Genomic DNA, 15,342 nt, shown 5'->3' with positions numbered 1-15,342 from the left:
ACTCCAACTGTCAATAAATCTCCTATGATGATGTCTAAGGCTGCGGCTTTTTCAGTGGAAATGGGATATTGCTTGACATATACCGGCTTGTTGTTTTTCAGCTGAGCATGATAAGGTGTACAGTCAATAAATCCTACATCATTCTCACCTCTTGACCATAATGTCATGTTTTGATATTCAGAACAGTGTGAGAGAAACAAATATGTGGCTTCCAGGCATGGGGCTACCTGGTAACGGTGTTTGCACATGTTTTTGACACAGAGTGTGACGTGGGATACCAGTCAGATGGATATTGAGTTCATTCTCCGCTGAGGCGTCCAGCTGACACAGAGGCTGTTCCTTCTCCATGGTGTCGGTGCATAGGGCAGAGAAAACATAGCTGTTATCAGTGTCTGCAAACATTTCACCCTTTGTGTTAAATGAAATACACAAGTTCATTTTTGCCATTAAATCTCTGCCTAATAGATTCACAGGCGAGTTTGGAATAATTATGAATGGATGATATGTAATTTCGTCTGGTTTTGGGCCCCAGCGTGTTTTTAGAGAATGAGTTTTGGGGCATTGCACTAGAGTTCCGTTTATTCCCATGGTGTTGATGCACACAGAGGAAACAGGCCCACTATAGAATTTTCCAGACAGTGAACTTTTAGTGGCTCCACTGTCAACTAAAAAGGAATAAATCTTTTCACCTATCTCTATATCTAACATGGGCAAGCTTTCTGTGTTACGGGACAATTGCAAATGCAGCATCGTGTGTAGTGCTTCACACTGTCCCTCATCGTCACCTGGGCCTCCCTATGGTTGGTCCAGTCTTTCGTTATCATATGGGTGGGGATTAAAATGTGGATTATAAGGTTGCTGCCTAAGTGCAAAGGGGCCATTATTTTGATGTGATTCCTGTCTGCGTTGCCAGTTACCTTGTCTGTAAGAGCTCTGCTGACACCTAGTGGCAGGAGCTGGTCCTGTGTTTTGTGGTTGAGACCTACGTGCTGCTGATTTGCATTCCCTCCTCCAGTGTCCTATTATTCCACAATAAAAACATACGTCTCCACTCCTATCTCTCCTTCTGAAATCTCCCTGCTGCGCTTGTTGAGGGGGCGGGGCCCCTGCATACATCATTTTTTCACTTTCCTCTGAGCCTTCAACATCAAAATTCAACATCATCTTAATACTTTTAGCCTTCGTGCTGTTGGGGAAAAGATCTGCACCAGCTTTTGTTTTGACAAGTGTGATAAAGTTCTTTATTTTCATGTCATAGAGATTATCAGTGGCAGTCAGCTTCAATAGTTGTGAACATTCTGGATGAATATTGTTTAAGAATGTTGTTATGAAAATCTGATCATTTCCTCCTTCAGGCATGCATGCCTCATTAGTCCAGCAGTGTGTGAAACGTTTCATAAAAACTAGAATGGATTCATCTGGCTTTTGCTTGCACATGGTTACTGCATTTAAATCGATTTTATCTCTAGACATTGTGAGCAGAAATTTCTTTAGATTTTGAAAAAAGGCTGTGATTTTGTCATCGTTTATCCACAAAAACGAGGTGGTGTTGGCTGCTTGGTCATCTTTAGGGTCTAGTTCCTCTACTTCTTCAATAAGCTGAGATTCAGTCACACCTGGAATTCGTTGACATAATATATATCTATAATCAGGCCCACCCAAGTGGTGGTCCGCTATTTGTGATTTTATATTTTATTTTTTTTCGGTTTTACAGTTAATTTTGAGTTTTTATCGGACCCGTCTAAGGTCTTTGAATTATTCTGACCCATGGTCAGTGATTTCCAGAGGGGTTTAGACGCTTGAAGGATTTAAGTTAGTTTTTATTTTGCTGTGGCACACCTGAGGTTACTTGATTTTTTGCTAGCAATTTTATCTTTTTAGTGAGCAACTTCTCACTTTTTAACGAGCAACTTCTCGTTTTATGACCCCAGGCAACTTCCTGTGTCCTTTCTGCTGGTGAGCAACTTCTTAGTTTATGACAACAGGCAACTTCCTGTGTCCTTTCTGCTTTAATTTACAAAACAACAGGCAACTTCCTGTGTTTCTATGTGGGCCACTAAAGAAGGCTCCTCAGCGTATCCCACTTGTTACTATGTGGGCCACTGAAGAAGGCCTCGTCAGCGTATCCCGTTTCTATGTGGATCACTGAGAAAGGCATAACACAGTCTTATAAAATAAAAGACGAGTGCCTACCTTCGTCAGGATCCCACCGCTGCCACCAAAATTGAAGGAAACGGTTTCCAGGGCCTAATCCGTGGATCGACTTCCTTCGAGGCGTGGACGTCTATCAGCAGAGAATGTACCTTCACCTATCAGCAGAGAATGTCCCTTAGTCTGTAACACAGTCAAATATATTCTCAAGTAATATTCAAGCATGCCATTCAGCGTGTTAGTACGAGCTTGGGAGCAGCTTGGGAGAACAAGAAAACAGAGACTGCTTCAGGTTGTCTTCCCAAAGTGACTCAACTTTATTCACAAGTACAACAGTTTATATAGAGGGTAAAATTCATGAGACAGCAGATTATCAGTTTAAACCAGTACAGACCAAGATAAGGCAGCGTCTTCCTGCCCTTGGGTGAAGAAGCATCCTTTGTGTAGTGTATCAGTTCAGCTACAATTGTGATTATCTCAGCGACATATTTTCAAGGCACAAAACGAAAAGTTCTTTCATTAGTGAAATCTGAAACAAACCATTTGGCCTTCAACAGGCGTCTAAAAGATTAAGAAACTAATGTAGCTGAGGGAGTGATCTCTGTGGTATTTCAACCTTGTACCAGCCTGTGATTCTCACACATCAATTCTTGGGTCAAAGAGAAAAATAACTAAAACAAAGGGGCCTTATTGAATGACAGAGTTTTCCTGTATAATGTCACTATAAAACAATATCCAGTAAATGCTCCCATGGTACTAAAATACCTAACAGTCGGTGTGTCTTTGTTCCCTGCAGTAGTGCCCTCTCCAGCTCAGTCATCATCAGTGGCGTGTCTAGAAAATTTTTGTTGGGGGGGCCAGGTAGGGGCACAGATTTGGAGAAGGGTGGCAGATTTAATTGGCAGATAATGTTTTAAAAAAAAATTCTACCAACCCTTAACCATAATTCAATAATCCTATAAACCTAATAACCAAATGCACTTTTAACTCTTATTAGAATGAGATTTTAACCACTACGGTGCAAAGTTTTTAGATACTGCGTTGATAAAGTACAAGAGATACAATCAGTGCTTTGTCAGTGTTTACTCAGCAGTCAAGGACATCAATATTTGCATAGTATTTTTACTGACATATAGTGCACATATGTTTTGGGCAAAAACATTTTTGAAAATTAAAATACGAACATTTGTAACAAACAATTGACAAATTAGCCAATGCCAATGCAAAACTTTATCTGCCTGTTAAAAAAAGAAGATAATCTTCTCACAAACTGGTGTTTGATTTTGAAACAGGAAAAAAGTGGGGAAACAACTGAAAAGACTAACATTTGAATAAAACCTGAAAGCAAGTAAATACTTTCTATGCTGCCTTATCGTAAACTTTGGTAATATTGATAAAGAACAACACTGGCTGATGATAAAATACAGTCAGCTGGCATGGTGACACTGCCAGTATTAACCTGCAGGGCTGGACTGGGACAAAAAAATTGGGCATTTTTACTACAGACCGACCCACCAGGTAGTAAAGCCATAAAGACTTTGACTGAAAACAAACCCTGTTGTGACAGTGATGTACAGTCTTGTTGGTATATGTATGATTTCTATACATTTTACGTCAGATAAAAACTTTGGTTGTAAGATTTAGATAATTATTTAATAAAAACTAGGTATTTTAAATGAGAATAAGAAAGAAAAGTATTTCTTTGTGCCCACCTTTCCCTGTTAATGCCCTACCTGGCCCCCTGGCAAAACTTTGCTAGACCCGCCCCTGCACAGTTACCAGCTGTCAGCTACATAAAAAAGGATCCTGGTGTTATTTGTCTCTCAGAAACAGTTCATAACTTCCCTTCAACTCATTCATGTCACCTAAAAGGTAAACCTGTTTCTCCATCACCTGTTCAGCTCTGATGGTTCAGTAAGGACATCTCCTGGTTTCATCTTCATGTTTCCCTCTCACCACATATCTAAACAGACATCATGACCAGCAGCTTTACAGCTGTGGCTCCAGCAAACATCAGCTGATACTAGAAATTAATATTAAATACATTCTAACAACAGCCGATCAAGCTTAAACGTGCTGCTGTTGTTTAGCGCAACATCTGCTGGTTTCCTCTTTCTGGCGCAAAGTGGGCGATAAACAAGAGAGAAAAGCCGATCAGCTGATCATTGATCAGTTTCATGATTGAAGTAGCAACAGGAGAGGGAGGGGGAGAGAATGAGAGAAGAGGCAGCTGTGCAGCATAAAGACAGAATAAATCCAGCTTTGTGTCTTTTTTCCATTCTAGCTAAAGTCCGGGACAAACTGCGTCTCTTCTCAGCTCAATACGAAACGCGTAATATTTTCTCTGAATGAGGGACCATTCCATTTTTTTAAGGAGCCGTTGGCAACTCTACTAACCTTATGAATAAAATAAAGTTCACTATCAGTAACATCATAGCACCCACCCAGCTGTATATAAACTCCATCAAGCTGGCTAGAACGCAGTATGAGTTATTGCAACTGACAGTAAAAAGTCAGCAACATGAAAATAAACTCCACCTAAACTTGGTTTATATCTGATAGACTGCAGGTCATAACTTCTTACCTGAAGTTCAGTTCACCTGACACTCGGACTGGTGGCTGCTTCGGGTCTCTCCTCCTGCCTCCCCTTCCCTCGTCCACCTGTTGCCTCTGTGGAAGCTCCGTCATAGCCACCACCAAACAACGGAGTTATTTCTACACATCGACCTGCATCTGGCCAATCCACCACCTCTCATTGTTCATGCCATTAAAAATAAATAAATAAATAAGTCACTGGGGATATGCCCGGTATGCCCGATGGCCAGTCCAGCTATGTTAACCTGCAACCAAATTTGCAGCTCCATACAGCAATGTTACGACTTAGATTATATCTTATAACGCATAACTCTTATGTTAGCTGCCCTCAGTAGCCTACTGTCTGAAATATTCCACAGCTGCAATAATTCTTTAAGTGTTATTTTTTTCCTTGGTATTCTAATTTCACCGAAGTTTACTAAACTCAACAAACTTGATATTACTTACCGGGACATTTATTCTGTCCTCATTTTCTTTCACCGAAAAATTGTTTCCTGCAGTGCCATCTTTCGCGCTTGGCTCTCCTACCTTTGCTAACGTGATGCGCATAGCGCAGAAGCGATGCTGCATTCACTTACACTCGGATATCTGAGCGTCACCGTGAAAACATAATCGGACATTTGATATTTGATTGAATTTTATTGTTTTGCCTTTGGGGTGGCACCTGGGGTGGCCAGTCTGGTTTGGGGGGTGGCCTGTGCCCCCCCAGGCCACCCCGCTGGACACGCCATTGGTCATCATCCACATATCCCAGGACACTGTCCGAGCCAAAGACATCATCGCCTACGTCAACACGCTGAAGACTCAGGTCAGCTATTACGCAGAGAGGCTGTCTCAAGCTGCCAAAGACCAATCGGCCAGCGGACTGGAGTGGACGCTCGCCAGTCTGGTTGACAAGGTACTAAAAGTGTTTGACGTTACGTGGGGACGCTTCATATTTCATTCATACCCTCTTCCTTTCAGACCCGTCAGCTGGTGGCAGTGTGCGGCTGCAAGCTGCTAGCTTCAGCTATTTAGGCCCTGAACGCAGTACGAGTACATCGCAACCAAAGCTTCTCCTTCCGCTGAGTCTGAACAAGTAGTGCTCCGCAATGACCAGGATACGCTGAGAGCAAAGTACAGCGATCACAACAGCCAGTCGTCACTGCACGTGGACTGGCACGAAGAGGAGTGGGTGAGTTGATCAGCAGTTATTGGCTGTTTTCTGATTCCAGATTTTTTATTTCTTTAGCATGACAACAGACAAGCTTAGTTTCTTGGCACACATTGTGGATACAGCTTGATATCTTAACTACACTCTGAACTCTGTTTTTCTTTTCTTGTTGCTTCTTCTTCTTCTTGAGTCATCCCTCTCATGTTGATTTCCAGCTCAGGTCACTCCTTACTTTTAAGAAGTTGGAGGATTCGTGAGCAGATTTTTCCTTCACCATATCAGCCGACTTTATTCTATGAGAAAATACTCTTAAATGACTCGTCTTTAAAAAGTGTTCAGTGTTTTATGTCTGGTCTGTGTGTCATATTTGTCTTTACAATGTTGCAGCAATACTTTAGTAATGATATGATATGATATGATATACCTTTATTAGTCCCACAAGGGGAAATTTAAATGTTGGTTTAGTGTAAGCTCAGCTTTTTAACTAATGTAAGAAGTGTTATGACTGACTCGTTTTTAATACCTAAATCTGGCCTCAGTGCACAAACCTAAATGAATCGGTACATATGAAAGCGCCCAAGTCACGAGCTGTGTTCAAGGACATGGATAAAACAAAAAGGTTCAAATTTGTGCCCAAAAACCCCACAAATCAGTGTCACTGTTTTAAAATCTGCTGCGAGACCGCTCTAAATGTCAGCTTTTTCTTTACGTAAAGACTGGGGTCTGTAACATATCAGCTCGTTTCTTATTTATTAAAGAACATGCCTGACACCAGGCTTTTGAGTTAACGGCTCCATTCGATCTCTGCAAGTATTTTTAAGTATTTTTAGGTTCTTTCCAGCAGGATTTGTGGCTAGTTCTGGAGCTTGACCCTAAAAGATTTCAGTGTGTCGGTGCTTCTGCTTTCCCTGTTGTCCTTCTCTTCCGTCTTTATTTCTGTTTCTGTCAAATTTAAAAACAACTGCACTCTGAAATACACACTCTTTGCAAGATGTTGTCTAAACTAGTGGTTGGAAGGCATATTTGTGTTTGGTCTCTGATGGTTTATTTACACTTTTTGCAGGCCACGCCCACAGACTACAGCGCCATGATGAGCAACAAAGCCAAGAAGTCTATTGACTTCCTTCTGATGCAGGACACCGCCCCGACGATAGCCACGGACGTGTCACTGCAGTACCGCCTCGACATCGTCTTCTGCCAAACGGTCACCTACACATATTTTAATTATTGTATGTCTGAGCTGATGCGTTTATCCTGGAGTGACTCAGAGTGAAGGAGAAGGCCAAGAAGAAGTGTAAATATCATAGAAGCAAGGAGTTCAGAGCTCTACGACTTAGTGTCTTTATGGTATTTATGTGTGTAATGGAGACCAGGGGTTCCATTACCCTTACTTGTATTTTTATTAATTGACTGACTGATTTGTATTTAAAAACCGTAATGAAGAAAAACACACACTGGTTGATTGTGATTCTTTATTAGGCTTTTTGGGTTGTTATTTAAGTGACTCGTTAAAGGTGAAGAGACAGGGGGACTGGCCATCCTACCTGTGTCAGGAAAAGAACCTGTGTTAGAGCTGTTCACATTTAATCATTTGTCTGTAACCTAAATTAGTTGTATATGTAAAAAGAGAAGTGTTAACAGTACTCACTTTGTAAAGAGTAAAAGCAGCTCAATCACCTGCTTATGAGCTCCTGGAGAAAACCAATGTGCCAGGCTAGGGGAGTGTGTGTTGGAGTGATTTTGTTAAAAGTTGTCATTATTGTGCTTGGACCTTGTCTTGAACTGTATGTTCAGATATTTTCTGTTCCTCCCCCACATGTAGGATGTTGGGGATGTTACTAGCTATAGTTTTCAACTGCAGGCACAATCTATATAAGATTCTGGTTTCCTTATTTGGTAAGGAATGTTCACTTCCTGCCCTTTATGGGCTCACCATGTAAATGGTGGACTGTTAGAGAGGTTAAGCCATATACGAGGTTGAGGGGAGATGACCCTTTTATGACTAGAGATGCGGTTAAAACGTTTGTAAGCAGGAAGTCACGTATACAGACACACATACACTCTCTCTCACTCACACACACACACACACACACACACACACACACACACACACACACACACACAGTGCCTTAGCTTTTACCACACAACATATGGGGTTTACAATGGGCGGTTGTGTAACTGTTTTCATTCAATAAAAGGCTGCGAGTGGAGGCTGGAGTTGGAGTTGTCTGAGTTTGGGTGTAGAGCTTGCAACTCTGAGAATCCGACCAGGCTTCCCCTGCACAAGTAAAAACCAATCGAACTCTGATTGTCTTACTTTGTTCTGAGTCAGCGAGGGCTGAAACCTAACTGTGGTTAAGGTGTTTTAATGCAGCGGTCCCCAACCGCCGGGCCACGGACCGTCGTTTGGTCGAGAGATGAGGCTCGGGTGTGAAATGTATGGTTTTCAGAGTTTTTATCGTTTTTGATCGTTATTTTGTTATCGTTTTTATCGTTAACTCTGTTTTCCTGGGTCTTTCACGTGTGTTATGAATAAATCTTCTTTTTTTCCGGTACCGGTACTAGTTTTATTTTGTTGTATTTATCTGTGACACCTTAAAGGCCGGTCCGTGAAAATATTGTCGGGCATAAACCGGTCCGTGGCGCAAAAAAGGTTGGGGACCGCTGTTTTAATCTATATAGAAGAGACTGAAGTTTATATGTTATGGAGTTATTTATAGGACTTGTTACAAATCTTCATATGTCTATGATGTTGGTTATATTGTAGTGGTTTTCTTATGGGGAGGGTTTTGTTTCCCTTTGGTTTGCTGACCCCCAGACTTGGTCTATTCCAGATGCTCACCTGAATCAGGTAGAGTATAACAGGAAGCCATTTGCTTTTCAGAAGGGTTGGATTCTTTGCTGTATCACCATGTGTTCTCATTAATAAAGTACATTTTACTCCAGTCTCGTGCTATTTTAGTGGAAGTGACCCATGACCGTCGGCCAAAACTGACAATATGACTATTAAAAGTCTGAGTAATACTGTAATTTTCTGCTGCTCATTCCTGTGCAATATCCCATCTGACCTCCCGTCATATTTCTTTTCAAGATTTTCTTATTTAATCACTAGTGTACATATATTTATAGATACATATATATATATATATATATTTTTAGTCATCTTTTCTCTTTTACCACGTCTTTCTAATATTTTGCTCTTTACTATTTTTCTATTTTTTATTTTATTTTATTATATTTTATTATATTTTCTTCTACTGTACCATGCTGCTGAGTGACTGCTGCTCGTCAAACACATTTCATTGCAATGTTGACCCTGTGCTAACTTGCATATGACAAATAAAACTGAAAACAGTAAAGGCAAAGGGAACACATCAAGTAAGGATTTCACACTCCCACTCACAACGGCACTTTCAAAGCATAAAGCCAAATATTTCAAAATTTCATTTTGAGGCATTTTAAAAATGAATGTGTTTGAGTTTCATTGCTCCAAAGTAATGTTTTCATATAAGCAAGATAACAACCAGTTTGCAACCATGTAAGTACAGTCCTCTATTGTGAACAGACGTGTTGGCAATCTGTCTGCGTTTATAAATTAGACAACAGTTATTTGCAGATCTTCATCAATCTGCCTGAGAGTGATTGCAGTCGGTCTGAGTTGGACTGCAACTGTTTTGAGTCAGGTTGCCTCCAAGGAGGCAGTTTATTATTTTCCTTTCCTAGTTGGACAGATGGCTGTTGTTTTGTTTTTACTGTAGTGTGCTGGGCCATTAATGGCTCAGGGGCTGCAGCGTATCTGCGCCAACACCTAAGGCCAACGTGGAATCACCGGTCAGACTAACATAAAGAAAGAATCTGTTAAATTACACATTTGTATTCATTAAGTCACAGACAATGAAAACAAGCAGAAATCAAGATGTAATATTTTTATAATTTTATTGATGTTAAATTAAAGTCCCAGCTTAGTTATGTTATCAGTGCAAGTCACTTCAATCTGTATAGCACCAAAGGAAACAATGGTGTTTTCAAGGTGCTTCACACTGTAAGGTAACAACTTACAGTATTAAAAAGAAAACCCCAAAAGAACAAACCCCTCTGAGCAAGCACGAGGCGACAGTGGGAAGGAAAAACTCCCTTTTAAGAGGAAGAAACCTTCGACAGAACCAGGCTCAGGGCGGGGTGGCCATCTGCCGCGACCATTCCTGGGGATTTCAAAAATGACTTGATCTGATCTAAATGTAAAACTAGCTCATTTAAAGTGTCCAGTGAGTTTTAGAAAATATCTTGCTGTTGATATCACGATGTCACTATAAAGTGGAAACTTTGTTTCTTCCCTTACACCTCCCAAAAAATGCCCGCACCGATGAGAAGCACTTAGATATGCAACTTGGTTCTGTGAATATCTTTCTTTTGAAAGTTTTAACAATATCTTCATCAAGATTTTGGAAGTTTAATTGCCAGAATGTCACCAAAGATGCATGCTTCCATCTTTTACAGAGGGATTTGAAAACCCTCTCGCTGAGTTTCTTGAACTTCTCTGGTGGGATTTTGTCGTATCTGGCCCTGATTTCAGTCCAGATTTTCATGGTAAGCCGGTTGGAGATAGCTTCAGCACTTTCAATGCTGAAGACTGTGCCTGATTTTTTTGAAACCTGGGAAATCAGTCCTTCCACAAAGATTTCCACTGAAAATCTGCATCTTTCTTTCTTTTCATATGATTCCAGTCTATCAGTAACTGTTACTGCCAACAGGTGTTCTTGGAATACTGAAGTAGTTATGATATTAAATATTGGTTGTTCCATTAAATTCATTGAATCCTCCTCCCCACTCCTCCCCATTTCCAATGATATTAGTGACAATTTATGTAATTTGTCACAAATATCAGTGAAAATCGCATTAGCAATGCAGTCAAAATAATTCTGCACTTTTTGGTCTAAATGCAAATCCATCCCCTTGAATTTGTCCAAGAGTAGATCCAACAAACGTTTTTGGTGAGAATGAGGGCACTTTAAAAGTTTACCAAGCTTTGAAAGCACAGCCTGAATTAATGTCTCTAACCATCTTTCAAAGTCTGTTTTTTCAGGTGGCTCACAGTCTACAGAAGATCTGTGATGCTGTATCTTTTTATATGACTCCGTTTGACTTACGTTTGTTAACGGTGGGATGCTGGCTTCATGTTCAACACAGGATTTCTGCTGCTGGGGATCTGGAATTGGATTGTTTTCTGGTTTTGCAGCACTGTGTCGGTCAGCATTTTGACAGCTTTCTTCTGTGTTAGCTGTTTCTTGGCTGTTAGCATCTATATTCTGTGCTGTATCAAACTCCTGCTCAGCAGAATCGTCCAAAAATTTCACAGGTGACAAAACCGTTTTGGGTTTTGCAGCACTGTGTTGGTCAGCATTTTGACAGCTTTCTTCTGTGTTAGCTGTTTCTTGGCTGTTAGCATCTATATTCTGTGCTGTATCAAACTCCTGCTCAGCAGAATCGTCCAAAAATTTCACACGTGACAAAACCGTTTTGCCAGTAGTGGTGTGGACAGAACAGTTTTCATGTACAGGGGAGTTCTGGGAAGACCTCAGCGGTGATACTGCTAGTGACTGTTCACACAGGTCCATTACGTCCTCTACAAAACCTACAAGCCGCTTAGCGGTGACGCAATCCGGATAGCCTGAGGTAAGCTCTAACAACTGCTTGTTCGAAAAACTACTGACCAAGTTATCCAAGAGGGATACCAAAGCATGTACTGTAGAATTATCCCCATTGGTCTGAACTGTTTCATCATTTGTCATTGTGTTACAGTTCGAGCTTGCCATTTCACTTTTTTGTTTTTTATGTCTAAAATGTTGTTTTGTGTTAAACTCCGTGTTTGAACGTTTAAAGCGCTGCTGTCCCGCTGTGTGAATGCGTTTCAACTGAACAGCCAGGTCTATATATAAGGTCGGTTTAAGGTTTCTTTGTAACGTCACCTGACGTTTCTTTGTAACGTCACCAGTCAAAGGACTGGCCCGCCCCGTCATAACGAAAGGGGCGGGACAAATCTGTTGCTTAGCAACTGAAAAAAAGGCACACCGCGCTGAATGCTACATCCGGCCTGCGACGGTACACCGCCTCCGCACCACCGTTTAAACATGAAGTGTGGATGTTAGAAGATCCCAAATATGGTGAGCTACTGGGAAATTACTCACGTTTTTGTTCTTGAGAGTGAGCGATAATAAGCGACATTTTATTGAGAAATTACAGTAGTCTGTCTACAAAAACTACAAAAATGACCTAAATAAGACAGAAGTACACATTCATTTTTATCGTTTTGTAAACAACAGGGCGCATGAGGTTTGTTCAGTATTTGTTGTGTCTACAAGGCTCAGGCGCCCCCATGAAGTGTCTTATTTGTATAGTTGAAAGCATTATAAAGGAACGCAAAACTAAATTACATATAATTATAATTCTTGGCACTTTCTGGTGTGTGTGAGTTAGTGTTTCTCTTTTATGATTTGTGGGTCCAGCATCAAATTTAGAATCCTTCCCATCACACATGAGGTCTTGAATAATCATCTTATTTTAAAGACCTCGTAGTTTGATAGTTTGCTCTCAGACTGTGGGCTTCCTTGTGGTTTTTAGGATATTTAGAAGTAGAAGTAGAAGGGGATCATCCTTCTGTGGAACCAGCTCCCAGTTTGAATGCAGGAGACGGACACTATCTCTACTTTTAAGATTAAGTTTCAAAGTTACCTTTTTGCCAACGCATATAGCTAGGGCTGAATCAGGTGACCATGAATCCTCCCTTAGTTACCCTGGGACTACCCTGCTGGGGGATTCCCACCATGTGTTTATACACCTCTCTGCATTCAATAATTAGTTCTTGTTCATCTCTGGCTCTCGTCCACAGTGTGTCTTTTGTCCCCTTTTCGTCTCCTCATCCCCAAAGGGTCGCAGCGGGCTGCCCCTCCCTGACCGTGGTTCTGCCAGAGGGTGCTTCCTGTTAAAAGTGAGTTGTTCCTTCCCACTGTATTGAGGTTTTTTCTTTTTAATTGTAGACTTTCTACCTTACAATCTATACCACCTCGAGGAGACTGTTGTTGTGATTCAGCTCTGCATAAATACAATTAAATCGAATTAAGTGGGTTCAGCTGTTTTGTGAAATAAATGTGAGTGACATGGTAAGTAATAGCCTGCATGTAACTCATGGTAAGAAGAGCAATATCGCCCCCTCCTGGTTCAACCTTTTTTTCTTTGCAGTAATCTTTCCAATAATAATACATATGCACTAACCTCATGCTTGCTGTTAACAATAGCCTAAAGACACAAAATCAAGTTTAGTTTTTTCCTTAAGTTTATGTTTTTTTTTATATGGTTGGCATTTATTTTGTTTCTTTTTAATAATTATATTGATTCTATTGATTGTTTGCCAAGCACTGAGGTCTCTGCTTAGACTGTGCTACTGGGATCACTGATTTAAAAATGAGGCAAAAGCACCAAAGTTGTGCTCAAAAATAGTACAGTGAGCTACGACCTGTTGCTGTAGTAATTCTAACACACTTATTGTTTTTAAATACATACATGTTTAGTTATTTTAAACCTAATTATATATATATATTTTTTTGCAAAAGTGTCACCTAAACACCCAAATATACGTAATTCAAAACTTACTTTAATTATTACCCATTTGGCTGGTAACATGGACCCAGTCTGATGGATAGTTACTGAACAGATAGTCTTTTCTTTAAAGGCTGCATTCAGAGCAAATCATTGTAAAAACAAGACAAGTCAATAAAAAACAAGTAATAACTATAATACTAAACTACAATAGAGAGAAAATCCAGTAAATATAATTATATTATGTAAAAAATATACAAATATTTACCTCTAATTTAAAAAGACATTACAAGGGTACTAGTTTCATTTTAATCTAAACATAATCTAAATTGACACTAAATCAGTTTAAATATTACAGCTGAAGGTGATTTTAATAAATGTACTGCTGCTTGACTTTGTTTTACTACTGCAGTATAATTTATCATGTACAAAAGCTCCAAATGTTGTTTCTCTGACTTAATGTTCTGATGACGTTTGTGTTACTTTGCAGGAAATAGTCAGGACCCAGATGAACCTGTGCTGGAATTCAGTGTGGGTGAGTAATATGAGCATTTATGAAGGCTGTCCATGACCTGTAATTAAATTTAGCGTCATTAGTGCCACTCATTGCAAGTGACAGTGCACATGCTTTCAGCATGGAGTCTGCTCTTATGGTAGCAAAATAAATTCAGAAAATCTCCATCAAAAAGCAGCTCAGCAGCAGAAATATATATGGTCAGCTGGTTGTGAGTTAATGAGCATGTGAAATCAGTGTGAACATTTTGAAACAACAACTCTCCAACCTCGTAATTGTAAGACTGCCTGTGCAGCCACAGGAGCCTTCAGAGAGTCTTCCTGCTTGTCTCTTGGGTTGATTTGCTCATGTTTTCTCACCCAGTCAATGACTGTAAAAGGGCTGGACTAATTGGAGGCAGGTGTAATTGATTGCACTGATATGCTAGTCTACTTATAGCCCACATTACAAACACTGCTGTGTTATTTTGTCTCTCAGTGCAGGTATGTAATGTGACAAAACCTCTAATGATCTGATATGTTTGGGATGGATGGGCTGTGAATTATATAGTGAATTGTCTTATTTTGTCGCTCTGTGCAGGCTTTCTACTTACAGGGTGGTGGGTCTCAGAGGACAATTGCTACCCCTGTTGAAGTGAACAACGTGTGGAGTGCAACTGGCTTTGTGGCATAGCTGGCTCTGGCCTTGGACTGTGTGTTTTTACTTTGTACCTAAATGGGACACTGGACTTTTAACTACTATTCATTGTGTTTATAAATAAAATTTTAGAATTTTATTGACTGTCATCTTTTTGCCCACGGTTGGTCAGACCTAGAATCTGTGTGTGTGTGTGTGTGTGTGTGTGTGTGTGTGTCATCAGCAGGGTTTTGCATAAAAGAGTGTGAGCAGGTCAAAAGGTCAATTCATTTATTGTAGTTTTATGGCAGCACCCTCTAGTGGCCTTGAAGCAAACAGTCTCCTAACTAAGCCATGGCATCTCTGGTCTCTCCTACTTTTGTGTGCTCTGCTGGAGGAGCAGCATTGGATCTAGTGATACTGAGTAAGCTGATTAGGACAGGCCTGGAGAAATGTGGTTTGCATGAAGTATCAGGGAAAAAAACAACCTTGTATTGTAAAATAATAATACACGAATAATAAATACTTTTCATGACATTCAGATTTCTGGACTCACGAGTTCATAGAACATTAATGTTACGAAACATTGAGAAGTCTTAAAACTACATTGTATACTTATTATTTATTTACTTTAATCAGATTTGACTGGTATTTTAAACATTACGTTTTTGTTCCTTCAACTATTGTATTTAAGCTTATGACTCACTCACAGTATGTTTAT

General features: G+C 40.2%; 1 protein-coding gene and 1 long non-coding RNA gene across 2 annotated transcripts; one reads left to right on the top strand and one right to left on the bottom strand.

Annotated features, from left to right (window-relative positions):
- The first annotated feature begins 5,432 nt into the window (after positions 1 to 5,432).
- On the top strand, positions 5,433 to 8,196 carry LOC113023303 (uncharacterized). The gene is made up of 3 exons (XR_003272536.1): positions 5,433 to 5,644; positions 5,710 to 5,920; positions 6,963 to 8,196. It is a non-coding gene; the product is annotated as an uncharacterized LOC113023303 (long non-coding RNA).
- Positions 8,197 to 10,193: 1,997 nt separating this feature from the next.
- LOC113024256 (uncharacterized) lies at positions 10,194 to 11,926 on the bottom strand. Its single transcript, XM_026171151.1, has 2 exons — positions 11,396 to 11,926; positions 10,194 to 11,248 (listed from the first exon to the last, which is right to left on the bottom strand). Exons 1-2 carry the CDS (start codon positions 11,914 to 11,916, stop codon positions 10,207 to 10,209), a joined length of 1,563 nt encoding a protein of 520 aa, XP_026026936.1. The 5' UTR covers positions 11,917 to 11,926; the 3' UTR covers positions 10,194 to 10,206.
- Positions 11,927 to 15,342: the final 3,416 nt, after the last annotated feature.

The sequence above is a fragment of the Astatotilapia calliptera genome, chromosome 6 (assembly GCF_900246225.1).
Source record: "Astatotilapia calliptera chromosome 6, fAstCal1.2, whole genome shotgun sequence".
NCBI classification, from domain to species: Eukaryota; Metazoa; Chordata; class Actinopteri; order Cichliformes; family Cichlidae; genus Astatotilapia; species Astatotilapia calliptera.
The sequence above is the reverse complement of the archived record's forward strand: the minus strand, read 5'-3'. Positions and strand labels throughout refer to the sequence as shown.